Genomic DNA, 20,060 nt, shown 5'->3' with positions numbered 1-20,060 from the left:
TACTGCAGGCTGGGAAGCGGGTGGGGGACACAGGGACGGAGAGAGGAGGGCTAACAGGCACCGGGTGCCGATGGTCGGGAGGAATAAGTCCTCAGGTTCCTAGAGAATGAAGTCATTGTGACTGACAGCCGCCAACCGTCTACTTCTAAAGAGTTCATGGCGAGGAGCCTGAACGTTCTTAACACAACGAAAAGGCGAATGTCGCAGGTGACGGGCGGGCCGATGGCTTGGGTCCGATCGTCGCACACCGTGTGCACGCATCCACAGGTCCCACTGTCCCTGATATGCGCAATTATTAGGAATCAAATAAAATCAAAAAATAATCTCTTTTGAAAATGTAGAGGAGAACTCCCAAGCCCCCAAACCATCTCACCTGCAGACAGCAGGCGGCAGTGACCGCCCCTCCCGGCCCACACGGTCCACCTGCACAGAACTGCTCTCGATGGCCCCGCGTACGACACAGAGCCCGTGTTCAGAGCTGTGCACGTGCTGTTTCCTTTTCAGACCATCCCGGCCTCCAGAGGAGGACGTTTTGATGGTCCTCTTTGTACAGAACAGGAAACGGGGCGCCGAGAGGTGAGATGATCTGCTGAGGATCCCAGCAGAGGGCGTCCAGCCCAGGCTGCGGACTTCCAGCCCCGGCTCAGAGCCACCCTGCTGTCCTCGGAGCCTCTCCACCATCTGACTCCATCTCCCTCCCCCGAGCCCTGGGGATCGCAGGGCAGGAGCCGTGACCCTCCCGGAACAGACCCGGAAGCACAGCCCAAGAGGTCCGGGCAAGGACAGAGGACGCCGATCGAGGGTCACGTAAGAGGCGGATTCAACCCACTCTCGCTGGGCTGTGTGGGCTCTGGGGGCTGCTGATGTGGCCTCCAGGGTTCAGATGAGGAAACCGAGGCAGGAGAGGCATCGTTCACCTAAGGACACCCTCTTCAGCACACGCCCACGGACCACCTCCTGGGAGGTGCGAGAGAATCAAGAATCAAGTCAGGGCCCACAGCCTCTGGCCCTCCGGCAGGAGCAGGGCCATCTTTGTAGGGATGCTGGAGGGGGGACGTGGTGGGACGCACTGCTGACCCGGCTTAGGGGGCCGTCAGGGAGAAGGGCCCTTCGGGAGCTCTGGACAGGACATTCGAGGTCCACCAGGTGCTTCACCAGGAAGAAGGAATCGTGCTTGGATCGGCCCCCGCACGCCCACCCTGACAGGGTCCTGGGGCCTGCGCTCCCCTGCAGGAGGCAGGCTAGCCCTCAGCGTGACTCTTTTTCTTTCTTTATTTTATTATTATTATTATTTTGGTACCAGGGATTGGTACCCAGGGCACTTAACCCCAGAGCCACCTCCCCAGTCCTTTTTATATTTTATTTAGAGACAGGGTCTTACTGAGTTGCTTAGGGCCTCGCTGAGTTTCTGAGGCTGGCCTTGAACTTGGGATCCTCCTGCCTCAGCCTCCCAAGCTGCTGGGATCACAGTCATGGGCCACCGCTCCCAGCCCCAGCATGATTCTTATACCCCAATGCTGACCCCACAACCATTCCCCACCCATGACACCCCAACCACCAGGCACCCGGAGACCAGTCCCGCTGTGCGCCTCCCCTCTCACCGGGCCCTCCACCTGGAATGCCCGCCACCTTGTCACCTGGCTAGCTCCTGCTCATTCTTGAACACGCCACTGTTGAGAAGCCCTCCCAGATCCCCTCCCAGTCTGCACAGGTGCAGCTGGTTCAGAGTCAGCCAGACCCGGGTTCGAATCCCAGCTCCGCTCTTCGTCAGCTGTGTGACATCGGATCGATCACTCTCCCTCTCTGGGCTCCACGTTCCTCATCTACGGCCCAAGGACAGGCACCACTTCCTCACAGTTTGATTTAAAGGGAAAAGTAGATAATGCAGATCAGGAGCTCATCAGAGCAGCTGGCGGACACAGGGCTCATTTAATGTGACTTTTGTAATCAAATCTGGCCGACTCCGTGGGTTCATTGAGTTGGCACTGTGCCAGGCAGGAAGGGACAGGATTGTCTAAGACGTGCCGTCTTCTCTGGGGAATGCAGCCCACCCGGGGAAGGGCGAACGTTTAAAAAACACATACACCGGTAACACTGATAACAGCGGAGAGGCAGCCTGCCACCTGAAGGTGGTACAACGACTACTTCAAATGCCCGTCCCTGCCATGGCCTTCTGACAAGGGAACGATTATCACCATGGCCACTTCAATGACAATGGAACAAAGTCCCAGAGATCTGAAGGATCTGTCCCCTGTGTCACAGAAACAGGGCACGAAACCAGACCTCGGAATCCCAAGCCCGCTGGACTCTGCTCCTCCACGCCCGGCGTCACGGGCAGGTCCCTGTCCTCGGGCCTTGCCTGGGGCAGCCCGTGGCTCCTTGGTTCGTGTTGCATGATCGTGAGAGAAGAGATCCTGGCCCCAGCTTCTGTGTGGGGAAACTGAGGCACGCGGTCCTAAAGCAATAGCTGTGTCCTCCTCGCTGTCCCCGCTGTGGCCGTCCATGGACTCACCACGTGGAGGCCGTGGTGCCTCTGCAGCCAGCCGTCCACCAAAGGACATGTGCCCAGCAGTGAAGGCCCCAGAGACCCTAATCTCCCGAGTCAGAAAGGAAACCACGCCACCTTATCCTCCCAGGAACTGAAGAGTCCCCACGCCCGGGCCCAACAGGCGTGGGGGGCTAGGATTCCGAGCCGGCGGACCCGGGGGCCGGCTGGTGGCCTGGCCAGCTGTTTTGCTGCCGTGGTCAAAACACCTGACGAGAACAATCAGAGGAGGACAAGCGTGTTTGGGCTGCACGGTTTCAGAGGGGTCAGTCCACAGAAGGCCAGCGGCACGGCTCTGGGCCCGAGGTGAGGCAGAACATCGTGGAGGAGGAAAGTGGCTCAGGACAAGGCCACCAGGAAGCAGGAGCGAGCGCCCCTCGCCAGGGACAAACTGAACGCCCTCGGCCACGCCCGACCCTCCAGATCCAGCTGTGTCCTGGAAGATCCTTCCCGCGATTCCTCACCGAAGGCACAACCTGTCCGGCTCATGAGACGCGACACCTGGCCTGCACAGAGCCCGGCCTTTTGCCATAACGAGGTCTTGGAGACAATCCAGAACGTGCCCAAAGGTGGAAGAAAGAGCAGCCGCCCTGCGGTGCCTCCCCAGGGGCCGGGGAGCCGCCCAGGAACTTCCCACGGGACGGCCGCGCGGCTTTCTTGTGAAGATAAGACCCCCCACTTGCATCCGGGCCGATTTTGCATGCTTGAGGGATATTTATAGCCCTGGCGCCCCATCTCCTCCTCTGCTTCCTCGCAAATGAAGCGCTTAAATCATTTTGCAATAATGTTGTCTTTTTAATAAGCCTCGTCAAATGGCGTTTCCACTGATGAGACACAACATGTGTCAGGCACGTTCCTGTGGATTGTTCCCCCCCTGCTGAGGCGCAGGGGCGGGTACAGAGGCCGGGGATGCCTGGCCCTGAAGGGGGTCTGATCCCCAGCTCTTGGCAGGAACCCCCTTCCAGGACACCAGGAGCACACGGAAGGAGGCAGGTTCTACCCGGGCTCTAGCCCGGTGCTTCTCAAAGTGCGGCCCCACACCAGCAGCTGCGCATCGCCTGACGACGTGTCCGAAAGGGCTTCTCCAGAGTCACCCCCACCCACTGAGTCAGAAGGGCTGAGCGGGGGTCTAGAAATCTCTACTACAACCTACGGAGGATTCTGAGGCACACTCAAGGGCAAGAGCAGCTGCTCTGAAGGACCAGGACCCCTCTCCCTGCATTCGAGTCCTCTCAGGGCACGTTCCAGAAGCAAGAGGACCCCTCTGGGATCTCCTCCAGGACCTCCTCCTGGAACAAACCTTCCAGAGACAGGACGGCAAAGGCTACGGGGTTCACAGCTCCTTGGGTGGCTACATGCTCTTACAGGTGTAGGCGCATCTGACGAACCAGTGATAACTTCCTTAGGAAAGGGCAGAGAGATGAGAACCCTTTCTTTAAACAAAGCCATACCTGGGTTCAAATATGCCCCATTTCTGCAAATCCGACCATCACTGATTGTAAGATATTCTGTCATAGAACATAAGCACCACCAAATTTAAGTGTCAGATGCTATTGATCGTGAAGATGCAACCCAATCTCAGAAATGTAACGTAGTGGGAAAACAGCGTGCACTTGAGAATCGGTAAAATCAAGGATGAAACCCAAAGTGTGCAGTTGTGGCCATTGTTGCTGGTTTGGGAGCCCTGGAGACCTCTGACCTCATTCTGAAGAAATCCAAAGGTTTAGAAAATACAATTTAACACTACAGTATTCCAACAGGAGGGCCACAGAATGAAAGGAAATGTCTACAGCACATGTCACATACCAATGGAACTCATATACAGAATATATAAAGAGTTGCTGCAAATCAATAAGAAAAAAAACAGAAGAGTAGGCAAAAGATTTGGAAGATCACCTTGCCAGAGGATAACCAAAGAGCCCAAAGCATGCAGAAAAGCTTACATTAACATGAGAGAGAGATATAACTTCTCACTCACAAAAATAGCTAACTGAAATGACAGACAACTCCAAGTGCTGGCAAGAATGTGGAGCAACTGGAACTCACACTCATTGTTGTGGGAGCAGAAATGGACAAAAACACTTTAGCACACTGTTAGGCATCATCTATTAAAACTGAAACTTGAAATGAATCACACCTGGCAAAACAGAAATGTATCATACATCCACCAAAATACATGTACAAAAATGTTTATAGCAGGTGTTTTTATAGCAGTTCAATATTTATAATGAATAACTAAATAAGCAACTAGAAAGAAACCAAAAACCCTAGAAAAAAACCAAATGTTTACCTGTAGTAGAATGTAGAATGGATAAACAGGGGTGTGTTCACACAATGGAATATTATACAGCAATGAGAAGGAATGGCCCACAATGACCCACAATGTGTTGTAGCTGAATGCCACACACGCAAGGTCAAATGAGTAGAACAGACACAAACCAGTGCACACATTTGTGTGCAGGTAAGTTAATTTGAGAAACAGGAAGGAAAACTCATTGGGAATGTTGGCGGCCAGCTAGGTGGCTGCCCTCAGAGGACAGTACTGAAGGGGGACAAGAGAGGGCTCCTGGGGACACTGGGGGTGTTTGTGTTTTGCCTGGGTGCAGTCTGCATTTGTGCATTCACTTTCTAAAACCCATTGAGCTGCGTACGTATGACGCGTGCACTTATTTGTATGTTGAACTTTAATATAAAGCTTCAGAAGAGGAGGAACAGGGAGAAGAGGGAAAGAGGAGGGAGAACACGGTGGAAAGAAAGAAACCCTAACCCCGGGTCATCGACACACGCTTCCTGGATCAGCACGGCTTTGACTTCTAGTGTGATTCTTTTTTGTGGAATTGACTTCTTGCATCCTGGGATGCTGCTGCCCAGACTCCTAGAGAACCCTGTTGCAAAATCGACTGAACTCACACTTGACCATATGGCTGAGGGCCCCTTTCATGAGGATTCATGGGACAAATTTCCCTAACACCTCAATATCCAGAAAAGTTACTCTTATCTCCACCAACAGGTGGTTTTGATTTTCCCTATCTAAGCACAACGTGTCCATGGAACATCTACTTTACCTCTTGGCTCTTGCTGCTAGGAAGCTCGGTGTTGGACTGACAGTCCATATTTAATGGGTTCGTCCAACCATTCTGGGTCTATTCTCTGCCAGAGGCTGGCTCCACAGGATGGACAAGAGGCATCCCTGCCTTTGGGGTTTCACCATGAAGCTGGGACACAAACACATGGGAGCGCACTAGAAAACAAGCAACGCTCGGAACAGAATCCGGGGCTCGTGGTCAAGCGGAGTAGAGCCCTAATCCACCCGGGAAGTCTCGGTAGGCTCCCCAGAGGAGAGAGCTCGTGCCACGGTTGGCCTGTGAGAGGCTGACGGCAGAGTTCCATTTCTCTTTCCCTGGCTTTGCGTATTCTTCAGCTCTTATTATCCTTTGTTATTTTTTGGCTCCTAAAGTCTATCTTATTCTTTTGAAGCCCCTGCATCTTTTTGCAACCGTCTCTAACACAAAGGTGCAGAGAACCTGGGCAGGGCGCTCTGCAGACACGACACTCGATCGCCCCGTTCAGGTCCCAGACCCTGAGCTCCCTCCACTCCTTCGCCAGGTGTCCCCGAAGCTGTCCCTCTGGATGCTAAGAAGGTTCCCCTCCCCGCTCCCAATCTCCCCAGCGGCCAGAGCATTGCACATCCCCAGGTCTGACCCGACAGCTTGTGACTAATTACCACATCAAATGTCAGCCTGGCTGGCGGGAAGGAGTTTCTACAGGGCAGTCACCGGGATTCACAGCCAGCCCTCCCGCTCCGACCCGAGGTCCCCCGCAGGTCCCCGCTCCACACACTGCCACCAGCAGCCCGCGAGTTCAGGCTGCTGCCGCTCTCCAGACACACAACCAAGTCGTGAGGAATGTGCACACGACGTATTACCATCTCCTCTCCATGAGAGGGACGCAGGCACCTTGGCCTCAATTCTCTTAACCCTCTGCATGGACGTGGTCCTTCCTGCCAGGAGCGGCTGACTGGCTGGGCATGGTTGGTGTGGCTGGGGTGGGGTGCAGGGTAGGTCGAGACCCCTGTGTGGGGAGAAGGGACACAACCCCCCAGGGAGGATGAGGAGCTCCCTCCCAAACTCCTCGCCACAGCTGAACGTAAATGGCTACATCAAATCGTGCACATCTATAAGGGAGCAACCCCTTCTGTGGAAGCCTTCCTGGCCGAAGCCTGTCATCTGCCCTCCATTACGGTCACCTCCCTCCCTTTATCTCCATAGTCAACTATCTGACACTAGTTTACTTGTGTTCTGTATCCTTCCTAACCCTGGAGAGCTTGTGAGGACTTCACCTTGTCCCTAGCTGCATCCAAGGTGTCCGATCGAGCCAGGCTAGTGGCGCACGCCTGTAACACCAGAAGTTCTGGAGGCTGAGGCAGGAGGATCGTGAGTTCAAAGTCAGCCTCAGCAACTTAGTGAGGCCCTAAGCAACTCGACAAGACCTTGTCTCTAAATAAAATACAAAATAGGGCTGGGAGGTGGCTCAGTGGTTAAGCGCCCCTGGGTTCAATGCCCCATATCAAGAAAAACAAACCAAAAACAGATTCAACTTGTAAATATTGTCGTTTTTGCAAACCATGTGGTTTCCAGTTGCAGAAGTTCAGCACAACCACGGTGGCAGCAAGGTGGCCTTCTACACATTAATGAATGGGCTCCAAGAAAACTTTATCTGCAAAAGCCGGCGATGAACTGGACTTGGTGTGGGGGCCCTAGCTGGCGATCTCGTCATGCACTCCCGCTTTCGGGAGCTGAGTTTTTAACGCAGGCGACCGTGGCCACCCATCCCCCATGAACGCGCTCCCACCTGGGCATTTCCATTCCTTTGACCTGCACGTGCTTCTGCTATGAGCTTTCCTGTGTCTCCCAGGCACGTGGGTAGCACTCCCTAGCGCGTATCCTTAGAAGTGCCATTGCTGGCGGTCAGTCACCAGCCGCTCTGACGTCCGCAGACAAGGCCAAGTTGGTCAAGGGCAGAGAGACCGAGCGCCACGCCCACGGCAGCGCCACGCCCATGGCAGCGCCACGCCCACATCAGAGCCACGCCCATGGCAGTGCCACGCCCACGGCAGTGCAGAGCTCCCGCCGCCTTGCGTCCTGGGCGACGTTCCACTACATCGGACTCCTTGGTTTTGCCAGCCTGCAGTGTGAACTGGCACCAAGTGTGGTGCTCGTTTGCTTGCTAGTCAGCTTGAACATCTTTGCGTGAGTGTATTGGCTTTGTGACTTCGGAATACCCGAACTTTTGAAATGAGAACCTACCCCCTGCAACCACTAGGAGATGTGTATTCATATTTTTGACCCAGTTTTTTCCTACTGGAACCTCCGTCTTTCCATTGATTTGAGGACGTTCTTTACATATTGTGGGTCCTCTCTGACAGTTTCATGAGCTGCCCGTTCTTACTCCTCGTACATATTGTGTCTTCACTGTACACTTGGATCGATGGAGGTTCATAACTTTAACGTAGTCAGAATGTGGTTTTCCCCTGTGATTTGTGCTTTTGTGACTCATTAGGAAAATCTCCCTTTGGAGCAGATGAGGTGGGTGTGAATCTTGGTCCTACGTTAGTCTTACCTAGTTTCCCAGGGCCTCAGTTGCCTCCTCTGAGAAATGGGCATAACAAGGGCAGATGCCTCACATGTCATTTCCAAAGTGTGTGAAGCCAGGAGCCCAGCATGAGGCATGTGGTCTCCCTTCCCCTCCACTGACCTCACCCCCAAAGAGTCCCCGCACAGGGACGGGCGAGGAGGGATGCAGGTACCTGGCTCTCCAGCCGGTCTGTGTTCTGCCGGAGTTCGGTCCTCGACTTTTCTGATTTTTCCAGCTTCTGTTTCAGCAGTGTCAGCTCCTCCTACAGAAAAGACACCTTACCAGAAACCCTTCCAGAAACCCCCACTCTTGCTCAGAGGAGTCTAAGGGCATGAGGTTTTGGTGACACAGGCGGAATATGATCTAGTGAGCTCTTGAAAGAATAGTGCTGTAATAAACAAGGTTTCACCTGCTTCGAAACTGCTAAGGGGGTGGATTTTCGGTGTTTCCGCTCTACCCCCACAGCCGAGCACGTGCGGAGATGGACCATCAGTCTCAGTCCAGCATTCTGTACTCTTACCGTGTAAGAAAAGACCGCACTGCACCCCGTACATATTCATGGATATTATTTGTCAATGAAAAATAAAGCGTAGCATTGCGAGGTCCTGGATTCAATCCCTAGCACTTCACAATAAATGACTGATTCATCGGCTGATCAGTTCATTTACGTCTCTAAAGCAGAATGGTGGGGGAGCGGTCTGGGACCAGCCAGCGTGTCTGTCATCATGCCCAGCTGCTAAGCTCCAAAGGACTCCTCCTCCCACCACACCCCTACGCACGCGAGCCAGCCCAGAGCATCCGGGTCTCGGGCTGTGTGCCCCTCCCCAGGAGGGACCACCGCTCAGCCCGAGAGGGGACGAGCTGGCTGTGGACTGTGCTCAGCAGTTCATCCTCCCAGGAGGATCCTTCTGCCAGAGCCTCCGCCTCGCCCACGAGGCCACCAAGGCCACCTCGGGAGCAGCTCAGTGCTCAGGGCAGCAGGGGAAGGAAACCACGCCCAGCAGAGAGCCACGGGCCCAAAGAGGGGGACGGACAGGGCTGGCTTTCAGAGTGCGCTGGAGAGAAGTGCGGGCTGGGCGTCCTCGTCCAGAACACGGCGGCCAGGGTGACGGCTTCCGGTTGGGAAGGACTGCTGGACCTGACCAGGTGAGGCTCCAGAATGGGGACGCTCGACGGACTTTTATATGAGAAAGAAGGAACCTTGTGTGTGTTATGTGTTGTGTGTGTGTGTGTGTGTGTGTCTGTGTGGTGTGTGTGTGTGTGTGTGTGTGTGTGTGGTGTGTCTGTGTGTGTGTGTGTGTCTGTGTGGTGTGTGTGTGTGGTGTGTGTGTGTGTGGTGTGTGTGGTGTGTCTGGTGTGTGTGTCTGTGTGTGTGTGTCTGTGTGTGTGTGTCTGTGTGTGTGTGTCTGTCTGGTGTGTGTGTGTGTGTGTGTCTGGTGTGTGTGTGTGTGTGGTATGTGTGTCTGTGTGTGTATGGTGTGTGTGTCTGTGTGTGTTGTGTGTGTGTGTCTGTGTGTGGTGTGTGTGTGTGGTGTGTGTGTGTGTGTGTCTGGTGTGTGTGTGTGTGTGTCTGTGTGTGTGGTGTGTGTGTGTGTCTCTGTGTGTGTGTGTGTCTCTGTGTGTGTGTGTCTGGTGTGTGTGTGTGTGTGTGTGTGTACCTGTGTGTGCACACACGCCCACCTGCCTCCCTAGCTGGAGTAGCTGAGCTCAGCTGCAGGCTGCCCGGGTGGATGGAAGCATCCAGAGGGGGTACCAGGGCGGCTGGGTGCTCAGGGCTGAGCCCCGGGTTCTAGGTGCCCGACAGGGAGCGGGAGGAAGCAGCCACCCTCCGCCTGCCACACGGACTGACCTCTTTGGCTCGGAGCTGCTCAGTCCCGATGGTGGCACTCAGCAGCGGCCGGAGGGATCCAAAGAGCTGCCACCATGGCCAGTCCTTGACGGCCAGGAACACAGCCATGTTCTTCTGGATGCACTGGGCAGCCAGGCGGCGAATCTGCGGGGGACGAGGAGGACCGTGAGAGGTCCCTCCCTACCCAGCAGAGAGGAGGGAAGGAGTGGAGGCAGAGCGCGGCCCGATCCTAATCTCTTTTCCAGATCACCCCAAGGCATCGAGGGTTGAGAGCACTCTGGGTCAATGGGGTTGTTCACGATATCTCGATTGCTAATGTTTTCGCCTTTTCTGCCTTTGCCAAGCACATGACCTTGAACTCACAAGTTCATATCAACTGGGTGGGCGTGTAACAGGGAGCGTGTAGCAGTCATTCCTGATAACAAGGCCAAGGTCACAGCAGCTAGAATTTATTGAGCAGGTACTATGTGCTGCCCTCCTGACTAAGTGCCTGAATAAGTGTCTCCTCTTTCCCAGTGACTGAGACAGAGGTGGGATTTGAAAAGAGGCCTTGTTTGTCTGAAAATACAGTCATGCTGCTTTCTCTCTATTGCGCAGGTGGTAGGAAGAAAATCCAGGCTCCAGAGGTCTCTCAAGAGGTGACCCAGGACGGCTCAGGACTGTGGAATCAACTCGACCTTGGGTCCCAAAGACCTCTGGCTGGGACCGGCCTGGATCCTGTCTGCTGGCCCTGGAGAGTGATCTGCTGCAGGTAGGAGCAGGCGGACATCACGAATTGGCCCAGGAGGGCATGGACAAGTTGGTGGGTACCTAGGTCAAGGCTATGGCCTGAGACCTGTCCCGGGAACAGTCACAACATCCTGCGGAACATCACGGGCAAAGCCTTGTGGTGCTGCTTAGGGTCCTTTGCACCAGGCACATCAGGGCCATCCAGGGAGACGGGCGGCCCTTCCTGCTCTTCCCAGACCCGCGGGCCCGCCCTGCAAGCCCGCCCGCACAGTACCTTCAGCCTCTTGAATTCCTGGCGCGACAGGAAGCCCTTGCAGGCCGCCTGGAAGAGCACCATGCTCCGGGACACCAGCCTCTCTCGCTGCCTCTCCAGCCGGGAGACCACACCCGCCTTGAGGAAGACCTGGGGAGAGGCAGGCGGCAGGTGACTCCTCGGCTCAGTCGAGGCACCTGGGCCGAGAGGGGCTTGCAACTCAGGCCCAGCTCTCCCGCATCCGGCCCCAGGAGGCCTCCTGCCTCGGTCTGAAGCATCAGAGCCTTCCGTCTCCTGATGGCTCCTCTTTCCCTTCCTCTGGCCCCGCGATTCTCAGTGTGGCCGGGCACCAGCAGCCTGGGCGGGGCCTGCAAGCTGTCCAAAGGGCAGCCTCTCTGACCCAACTGATCCGAATCTGCACCTTAACCCAGAGTCAGACACCTCAGCGTGGGAGCCACAGCCGGGACAGGGGTGCCTAATCTTCTCCGGGCCCAGGCTCACCCAGGGCATGCGGCGCGTGCAGATTCCCAGCCTCGCCCTAGGACAGGGTCAATCAGGGGACATGGAGCCGTCCGGGAATGAGCCTTTTATAAGTGCCCTGGCTGGTGACCTGAGAGAAGATGTGCACTAGAAGGACCTCCACCCAGCCTCGCGAGGAGGGGCAGAGGCGGGGACGTGGGGGCCGCCCTCCCTGCCCTGGGTGGGGCTGGGCTGGTGCCCACCACAGCGACGGCTCGGCACCCACCCACCAGGTCCTGGCTCATCAATCATGGATGGTGGCTTCTCGGCTCCCCACCAAGCTGCCTTCTCATCGGCTGCAGGGAACAGGACCAAGGGAGCCCAGGGGGCACGAATCCCTGGTCAGATGATTTCTGCTGATTTCTAAGAACAGTCGAGTAGGTTCCTTGGTCAGATGTGGCTTGAAACCCTGGAAGTGTCCATTTCTCAGGAGGCTCTGGAAAGCTCTGTCTTCATGGGTGACGTCATCGATCCATGCCTGACGTTCACCTGGCAGTTTTTTTGGGGGGGGGCTTCACCTGCGCGATCAGCTGCACCATAGCGACCGTAATTCTCCAGGGTCACAGAGGGAGAAAGTAAGGTTCAGTGCGTTCCCCTCCCCCGACCCTCCACTAGTGAGGGAAACGCCTTGTTTCCTTCTATCTGATTCCAGAGAAGTCCACTGTGGTCACTGAATGTAATGGACACCTACATTTACAAAGCCCTCCCTCCCATGGCCCATTTTAGCCCCGGGAGAAATCGGTCACCTAATCGACTCAAGCTCACACAGCCGGTGAGCGACGGAGCTGAGACTCGAACCTGGATCCTCAGTGCATCCCTCGCACCCATTCGTCCGTGTCAACGTGAAGCTTCGCGTCCTCGCTCCTTAGGATCCAGACATCTGCCATCTGAGGTCCAAGTGCGGTTTGACTGCAGGTGGAACCAAGGGTCCCATCGATGCTCCCTCACCCGAGACCTACTTTGTAGTAAAGGAGAGCACTCTGCCGGTCGGCTGGCGAGCCCTTCTCAACGCGAAGATGGAAACCCGCGCACGCCACCGGCGCTAACCCCGTGTGGCGACTGCTCCTTTGCTGTTGGGAAGGAACGCTTGCTATCAGCCAGGGCCACCAGGACAATTAGCCTCATCGAAATAAAGACACGAGTGACTCATTACCCCTCGGATTGCCTTAATAATGACTGTATTAATTTCACAAGCTAGTGAGTCCCCAAAGCTGCGATAGAAAAGAAATCAATGATGGAAATGATGACATCAGTTGGTGTCTCACCACAGGTGGCGGGTGCCACCGGGCACTACTGATGAAGTATGAGGCTTTCATTACAAAGGTAATTGGAAACGAGCACGCGACAGGACGGGAGTAAGTCATCGCCTCCGCAGAATCTTAGCTTCTTGCTTCTGTTTGGTTTTGCTGAGCATATGGGCCAACCAGAGGTCCAACCGCAAATGGAATCACGCCTTTCTCGTCATGTCATGGCCCAGGGTGTGAACCCGAAGGAGGTGACGGGGGCTGAGAGGTCACCAAGAAAAATCTGAATTATTCATACTTCACAAGTCCAACTCCTCACTGCCCCCGAGCAGAGCCCAACATCCTGGACACCCCAATCTTTAAGGAATCCACGCGGGCGGCTGATTTCATCTAAAAATGCTAAAAGTCAAGAGAAACCATGATATGGAAATTGCCCCCATTTCTGGTACTGGTGAGGATTGAGCTCCTCTCCACCAAGACCTGGGATCGATTCGAGGAGCTGAATTCTTTAAACATCAGAACATTGCCCCATCTAATCCACGCATGGCCCCATGGGCCATTATATTCTGTAATTAGGGACAGCTCACTCGTTAAGTGATCACATACTGATTCCCACGCTTGGGAGGCAGAAAGTTGTGGTCCCATTTCACAGATGAGGTGACTGAGGCTCAGAGAGGTTCCGTCACTCACTCATAATGCACAGCTGGGAAGCGTTGGAGTCTGGGTATGGGCCGGGTCGGCTGTTCTTTTCCACTGGGCTCCGTTCCTGGCTCGGAAGGACCAGTCCGTCAAGTATAAGATACTGCACCTGCCGGAAGGGCGCAGTCTATTGTCTAGCCTGGCTTCCAAATGGAGACATTGACCTTGAACTGCTCTTGACAGTCTCTTTGTGGATACCAAGGATGATTGTTCAACAGTAATAACATGTTATTATTGGGATATTTAGGTTTATAGACTTCTGGCTTCTACCACTGTAAAGAAAAGAAAAGTGTGTAGTGGCTCCTGGTTCTCTCCTTGCTCTGTGGTAGCATCTGGGATGGTAGGAGCTGATTTCTGTATTCATGAAATAGCTGGCTAATTATCTAGTCCAGTGGTTCGAATGCCTTCGGATCACCTGGGGGCTTGTGCCTGCAGACTCCTGGGCCCCAATGCAGAGTTTCCGAATCACTGCGTCTGGGGTGGAGGCTGAGGAGTTGCATTGTAACCAAGTTCTCAGGCCATGCTGCTGGTCCACGGACCACACTTTGAGAACTGCTGGTCTGCAAGGCTGTGGGTCACAGACCTGAAGGATGATCCCCTCGACTCAGGAGCATAATCAACGTGTGGAAGCTCTTCATCAATAAACAAGAGAACCATGGCCACTTGGACAGCATTTGAAAGGGGCCTGGAATTTGGACTGAGCAGGGTCTGCTCCCCATCAGCCCTTGAGGTCTGCTTATTTCCAGAAGGTAGGGGCTACTCGCCTGTCCAGCAGGCATGAGCTGCTGCCACACGGCAGACTGTGAGGGACCAAGAACCAAGTGTGACATTTCCTGGCAGACCACCCGGCTCAGTGACCGACAAGATTCTCCTATCGGAAACATTTACCGAGACCCAGACGCCATGACTCCCAGCAGGAGAGCTCAGGCTGGGACCATAGTTGACTCACAGCTTGGCCCAGGCCCCACGGCAGGCCCCAGGGGCCAGCAGGGAGGTCCTCATGTATCAAGCACAAGCTAAGGAGCGGCCGGCTGTGTGAGTGAGTGAGCTCTCCAAGGGAAGCGTCGCTTTCCGGGACGCGTGCTGGGCCAGGCTCCAAGGTCAATGGTGCCCTGGGTGGGCTTCTGCAATGGAGGCTCTTCCCCAGCAGCCCACCTAGCACGTGGCCGCGAGTCCATCCACGGGGCTTGGAGGATACTGCTAATCCGTTGGCAGATAACCAGCCGGGGACATGGATGCACATCGGTGCCCTCGCCAGCTCATGCTTCTCAGCATCATCCCCTTCCCCGCCCGCCACCTGGTCCTTGGGAGTCTGAAATCTGTGCGTCTCTCTTCCCAAAGGGCAGCCCGGGGAACGCTGGTTCCGGAAGTCAGGGAAGGACTACTCCGCAGGAACCAAAGGCTGAGGGTTCCACGGTCAAAGAGTTTGCAAACCCCCAAAGGCGAGGTTTCCCTTCTTGCAAATGGACGGCATATCGCGTGCTGGGGAGCGGTGACGTTCTTCTAGAAACATTTCAGCATGTTTCTTTGGTAAAGCTTTGGGGTGAGCTCTGTTTGGGAAACGCTCCCTCAACCTGAAACCCCACAGGCTTCCTCCTCGAGCCCCCCCACTCCTGGCTGCTCACCAGCTAGGACCGTGTCGCGTTACGGATGGTGGCAAAGCAGAGGTTCGAGGGCTTCGGGTGAGGAAGGGTGCTCTTGGTGGGTTTCAAGGCGGGGTTTGTTCCTGAGGCTCAGAAGGTCACGTGAGGACCTGAATGTGAACTCGCCCAGACCACTGAGGTCCCTGTGTGTGTGACCTCTAATAAATGACCTTCCCCAACGCCGTTTTGGCCCTCATTGTGACATTTTGTCTTCATGATCCTGTGAGATGGGCAGGGCAGAGAAGGATTCGCCCCGTTTTGAGTTTGGAAAAAAGGAGACACACGGAGATCGTGAGGTGAGGGCACATGGAGGTCGAGGCCTCGGGTCTCCTCTGCCGGGACAGGCAGGAGGGCTCAGAAAGATGCGCCACTCACTTGGCTGTGTCCCACGGCCACCGCCTTCTTCTCCAGATCCAGGGTCTGCAGGAGCTGCTCCACGGCCTGAGGAGGAGAGAGAGAGAAGTCAGAGGAGAAGGGAGCGGGAGGCAGGAGGCCTGAGGGGAAGTGAGGCCACGGAGGCCAACCACACCCGGAAGAGGATGAGCCCACAGCCGAGGAGCTTTGGTCATCAGGGCCCCAAACACAGAGACAAGTGCAGAAAAGCAGCATGTACAGAGCACCTACTGTATACCAGCCACTCCACTGAAACCTTCAAAGACACCAATTTGCTTCCTCCTCATGACAACCTTGGGTGGGTTGCCCTATGAACAGGCCCACTTTACAGAAGAGAAAAACAAAGGCAATGAAATGAAGAGTGTAGTGCTATGGAAAAACATATGGCGGCTCTCAAGAAATTCGACCCAGGATTTCCGTGTGCTCCAGCAATCCCACTTCTGCACACAGACCCAAGAGAATTAAAAACGGGGTCCCCAGGAGATGCCTGTGCCACAATGTTCATAGCAGCATCATTCACAAAACCCGAAAGAATATTCCACCACATTCCTTCAAAATTTTCTGTGGTTTCACTTATTACATTTTAGCCAAAAATGTTTCCAGAAAGCTGCAGAGAGCAGAAATGCATGAAAAAAATATATCCAAAGTATAATACCGTTTCTCTCTGCACCAAGGGAGAAACAATAAGAGAGACTGAAGGCAAAACGGATGGGGGTAAAGCAAGTGAGACCCAAGAGCGAGGGATGGGTCTGAGTCTGCCCGGGCAGTGGAGTCCAGGGGTTCAGAGAAGAAGAGTTGGAGCTGGACCTGTCTGCATTCAGGGCTTGGCTTCACCGTTCATAAACTGACCGCAGACAAACGCTTTCCTGGAGGCCCAAACTTCTTTCAGGAAAGTGACGAAAATAAATGGCAACTGTTTGAGAAGATTCTGAGGCTGTGTCTGCCATACAGTGAGCTCTCAATCTACGTTCAGAGTCACTCCACACCCGCAGTCATGTGTTTGGGGCAAATCCTGGTAGGGTTTCTGCACAACATGGAAGTCTTTCATCTGTTGGATCAACCCAAGCACTGCCAAGAACATCTTCAGCCACCATAATAACCAGGTCATCTGCTCCATCTCCTTGTTTTCTTAGAATCCTTCAGATGTGACGTGCACGCCTGTCCTCCCAACAGCAACGGAGGCTGAGGCAGGAGGACCGCCAGTTCAAAGCAGCCTCAACAATTTAGTGAGGCCCTAAGCAACTTAGCAGGACCCTGTCTCAAAATTAAAAAAATAAAAAGAACGGGGGAGGTGGCTCAGTGGTTAAGTCCCCCTGAGTTCAATACCTGGTACCAAAAAAAAAAAATTCCTGTAGATGTCTATGAAGCTGAGAATACCAACACCCCCAAGAATATTCAGTTCTGTTGACTTTGTTTCACAGATAAGTTGGCAGCAGTCAAAATGTCGCGTGAGCACGTGAGTTCACACCTGCACGGTGATGACGGGGCTCTACCTGGACCTTAGCACCTGGGAGGCATGACTGAGAATAAATGACAGGGACTTTGTAAATGGCGTTGCAGTTAATTGCCTTGTTAGCCTCATTCATACGACAATTAGATGAAACCCGATGAAGTTTCTCTTAGAGCCGAACGAATATCAATTGTTCTATTCAGCCCGACCCGAGGCGATCAATCCCCAACAGCCAGCGGGTAAAAGACAAGGCGCAGACCCAGGTGTGGGTAAGAGATGACTTCCTGGTCCTGCCTCGTAATGGAACTGGCACTCTCGTGGATCAGAACCGCCCAGAGAATGGAGGCTTCTCCTCTCGGTGTGGACTGCTACTTTCATGAGAACAATATTGGCCGCTTTGCTCCAAGGAATCGCCGTTCTCAGTCCACCTGAGGACGGCTCCAGAAGCTTACAGTCAATCATTCTGTCTGGTTCCAAATCTCTGCATTTCATCCCCATTTCACAGGTAGAGAAACTGAGGCCCACTGCTGGGATAACTCAACAAAGGTCCTGACACAGGCAGTGACAGCAGGGACCCAGACCAAGGACTCGGGAGCTGGGTCTCCACCCCCTACTGCTGTCCTTGCCCTGTCTCGCCACTCACCAGCTGGGTGACCCTAGCAAGTCACTCCTCCCCTCTGGTCCTCAGTGCCCTCCCTGGAACATGGGGTAATCCCATCTGCCCTCAGGAGCACGGTGGGGACTTAACGAGGCCTTCAAAGCGGCAGGTGAGAGGGAGACTTCCAGAATGACAAAGCACTCACAGATGAGCTTAATGAACAGCCCGCCTGTTCTCCCCAGTGACAAAAATGGATAAAATTTCCCAAAAAATCAAGTCCAATACTCTGGAAATTGAGCCAAGAGGTTTCACAAATCAAGAAGCATTTATTCAAGAAACGTCCCTGGACTTGAGGTAGGGCCAGGGAGAGCAGGTGACCACGGTGAGGGGGGCTGGCCCTCGCCTACTCTCCCTCTGACCCCCAGCTTTGTCTCTGAAGGGGCCCTACCAGCAGGGGACACACTGAAAACAGCAGCTTTCGTGCCTGAAGGGGCACTTAGGTGGTTCAAAGCAGGGAAAAACCCACCCTTGAGAGCCTCGTTAGAAACGGTCATTATCCTGGCAGGAAATGAGGGGGTCGGCCAACGACATGACGAAGCCTAAGGTGACCGGTGACTGAAGCTAGCAACAGATCATGCACAACCAGAAACTTGGCAAGGAGTTGGAGACGGGTGGCCACAGGGCTTGACACGTACCCATGTATTTCTGGCTCAAGGTTAAAGCCAAGAACAAGAGAGAGCGCAAGGGCCCCAGCTCTCTGCATTTGCCTTCTCTGGACAGGAGGGTAGGAACACAGGCAGAGAAAAGGGCCGGCCAGGAAATGGACAGCTAGAACAGAGTTGTAGACGGCAAGGACGCAGAACACATTTCCCGACCACACAGATCCACCAGAAGGAGGCAGAATCTGCAGAGATGCAAGATGTCTACTAGGAATTCTGCTGACCAGTAAGTTAGGTTGACCCAGGGGGACTGCCCGGAAGCCAGGCTTTAAACTAAAAATATGTATGTTAACTGGCCAGAGACATCGTGGTCCCACACCAAGGGGAAGGCAGACTACTTAAGTCTACACAAGCAAAACTGCAAAATATTTAAGAATAGGGGAGTCTACAACTGCTATAGCGTATCACCTAAATGTCCATTCTCGCCAGGCACGATGGCACATGCCTGTCATCCCAGCAGCTCAGGAGGCTGAGGCAGGAGGATCATGAGTTCAAAGCCAGCCTCAGAAAAGCGAGGCCCTCAGGAACTCAGTGAGACCCTGTCTCTAAATCAAATACAAAACAGGGCTGGGGATGTGGCTCTGTGGCCGAGTGCCCCTGAGTTCAGTCCCCAGTATCCCCTCCCCAAAAAGATGTCCATTTTCAATAGAAATTAAAAGATAAGCAAAAATTTTTTTAAATTACCTAGAAATGAGGATAATCTCTTCTTGGGGGACAGGGAAGCAGCCAGTAGAAACTCTCAGTGGGCTCAGAATGTGAACTCAACATACAAAGGCATCCACACTGCTCTTATAAATATGTTCAAAGAACTAAAGGAAATAATATTGAATGAACTGAAGGATAGTATAGACCGGGGGACCTAGCTCAGTGGCAGAGAGCACACTGGGCACACGCAAGGTCCTACATTCAGTCCCAAGCTCCCCACTTCTAAAAAAGAATAATCAAGGCTCACTAGATATAAAATATCAATGAAGAGATAGAAGTTGCTAAAAAAAAATCCAAGTGGAAATTCTTCATTTGAAATATGCTATAACTGAAATGATAAATTCACTAGAGAAATCCAGAAGCAGATCTGAAATGGTGAATCTGAAGAGGCATCAATGGAAATGACCCAATTTGAAGAACAGAATGACACAGGAACAAAGAAAACTGAACAGAGCGTTAGCAACAGGTGCAGCCACATTGCACATACCAACACAGGCATCAAGGGAGTCTCGGAAGGAGAGGAGAAAGAGATAGAAAACCAAGTCTCCAAAAATGGAGACTTAGCATCACTGAATTTGACTCCCGCTCCCCAATGGAATCTATGCATTCCAGAAAGATCTGTGGATTCTGAAGAGGATCAACACGAAGAGAGCCACCCCAAGGTACGCTGGATGGCTGAAAGTCACACCTAAAGGAAAGATCTATGACTCACTGAGTGGAGGAGAATGTCAAAGCAATCAAAGGCTGGCTTGTTACAATGAGGCCCGGGATGCAGTGGGACCCCACAGCACAAGAGCAGAAAGGAAAAACATGCCTGTCAATCAAAAACTCCATATCTAGCAAAAACTGGCCTCCACAAACGAAGGCAAAATAAAGACTCTTCCCGGCAAATAAAGACTCCAGAGAACATATTGCTGTCAGACTTGAACTGCTTCCTCACGTGTACGAAAAGATGAAATAGCAGCAGAGATCATGCAAATCCTCGAAGCAAGAAAGAGCAGCAGAAAATGTAAAACTATAGGAAATACAAAATGCTACATGAATACATTCTCCTCTTCTCTTCCATTAAATAATTTAGAA

The 20,060-nt window shown here is 53.6% G+C and overlaps 1 protein-coding gene across 1 annotated transcript in view; it reads right to left on the bottom strand.

Moving 5' to 3' along the window:
• Myo18b (myosin XVIIIB) overlaps positions 1-20,060 on the bottom strand; it is a 224,980-nt gene that overhangs the window by 116,511 nt on the left and 88,409 nt on the right. Inside the window, exons 22-25 of the mRNA XM_047561579.1 lie at positions 15,491-15,556; positions 11,032-11,160; positions 10,029-10,172; positions 8,352-8,441 (exon numbers count right to left, since the gene is read on the bottom strand). Of these exons, the coding sequence (XP_047417535.1) occupies positions 8,352-8,441; positions 10,029-10,172; positions 11,032-11,160; positions 15,491-15,556 (429 nt within the window). The remainder of the gene's footprint in view (positions 1-8,351; positions 8,442-10,028; positions 10,173-11,031; positions 11,161-15,490; positions 15,557-20,060) is intronic.

This window comes from Sciurus carolinensis, chromosome 8 (genome assembly GCF_902686445.1).
Source record: "Sciurus carolinensis chromosome 8, mSciCar1.2, whole genome shotgun sequence".
Lineage (NCBI taxonomy): Eukaryota > Metazoa > Chordata > Mammalia > Rodentia > Sciuridae > Sciurus > Sciurus carolinensis.
The sequence above is the reverse complement of the archived record's forward strand: the minus strand, read 5'-3'. Positions and strand labels throughout refer to the sequence as shown.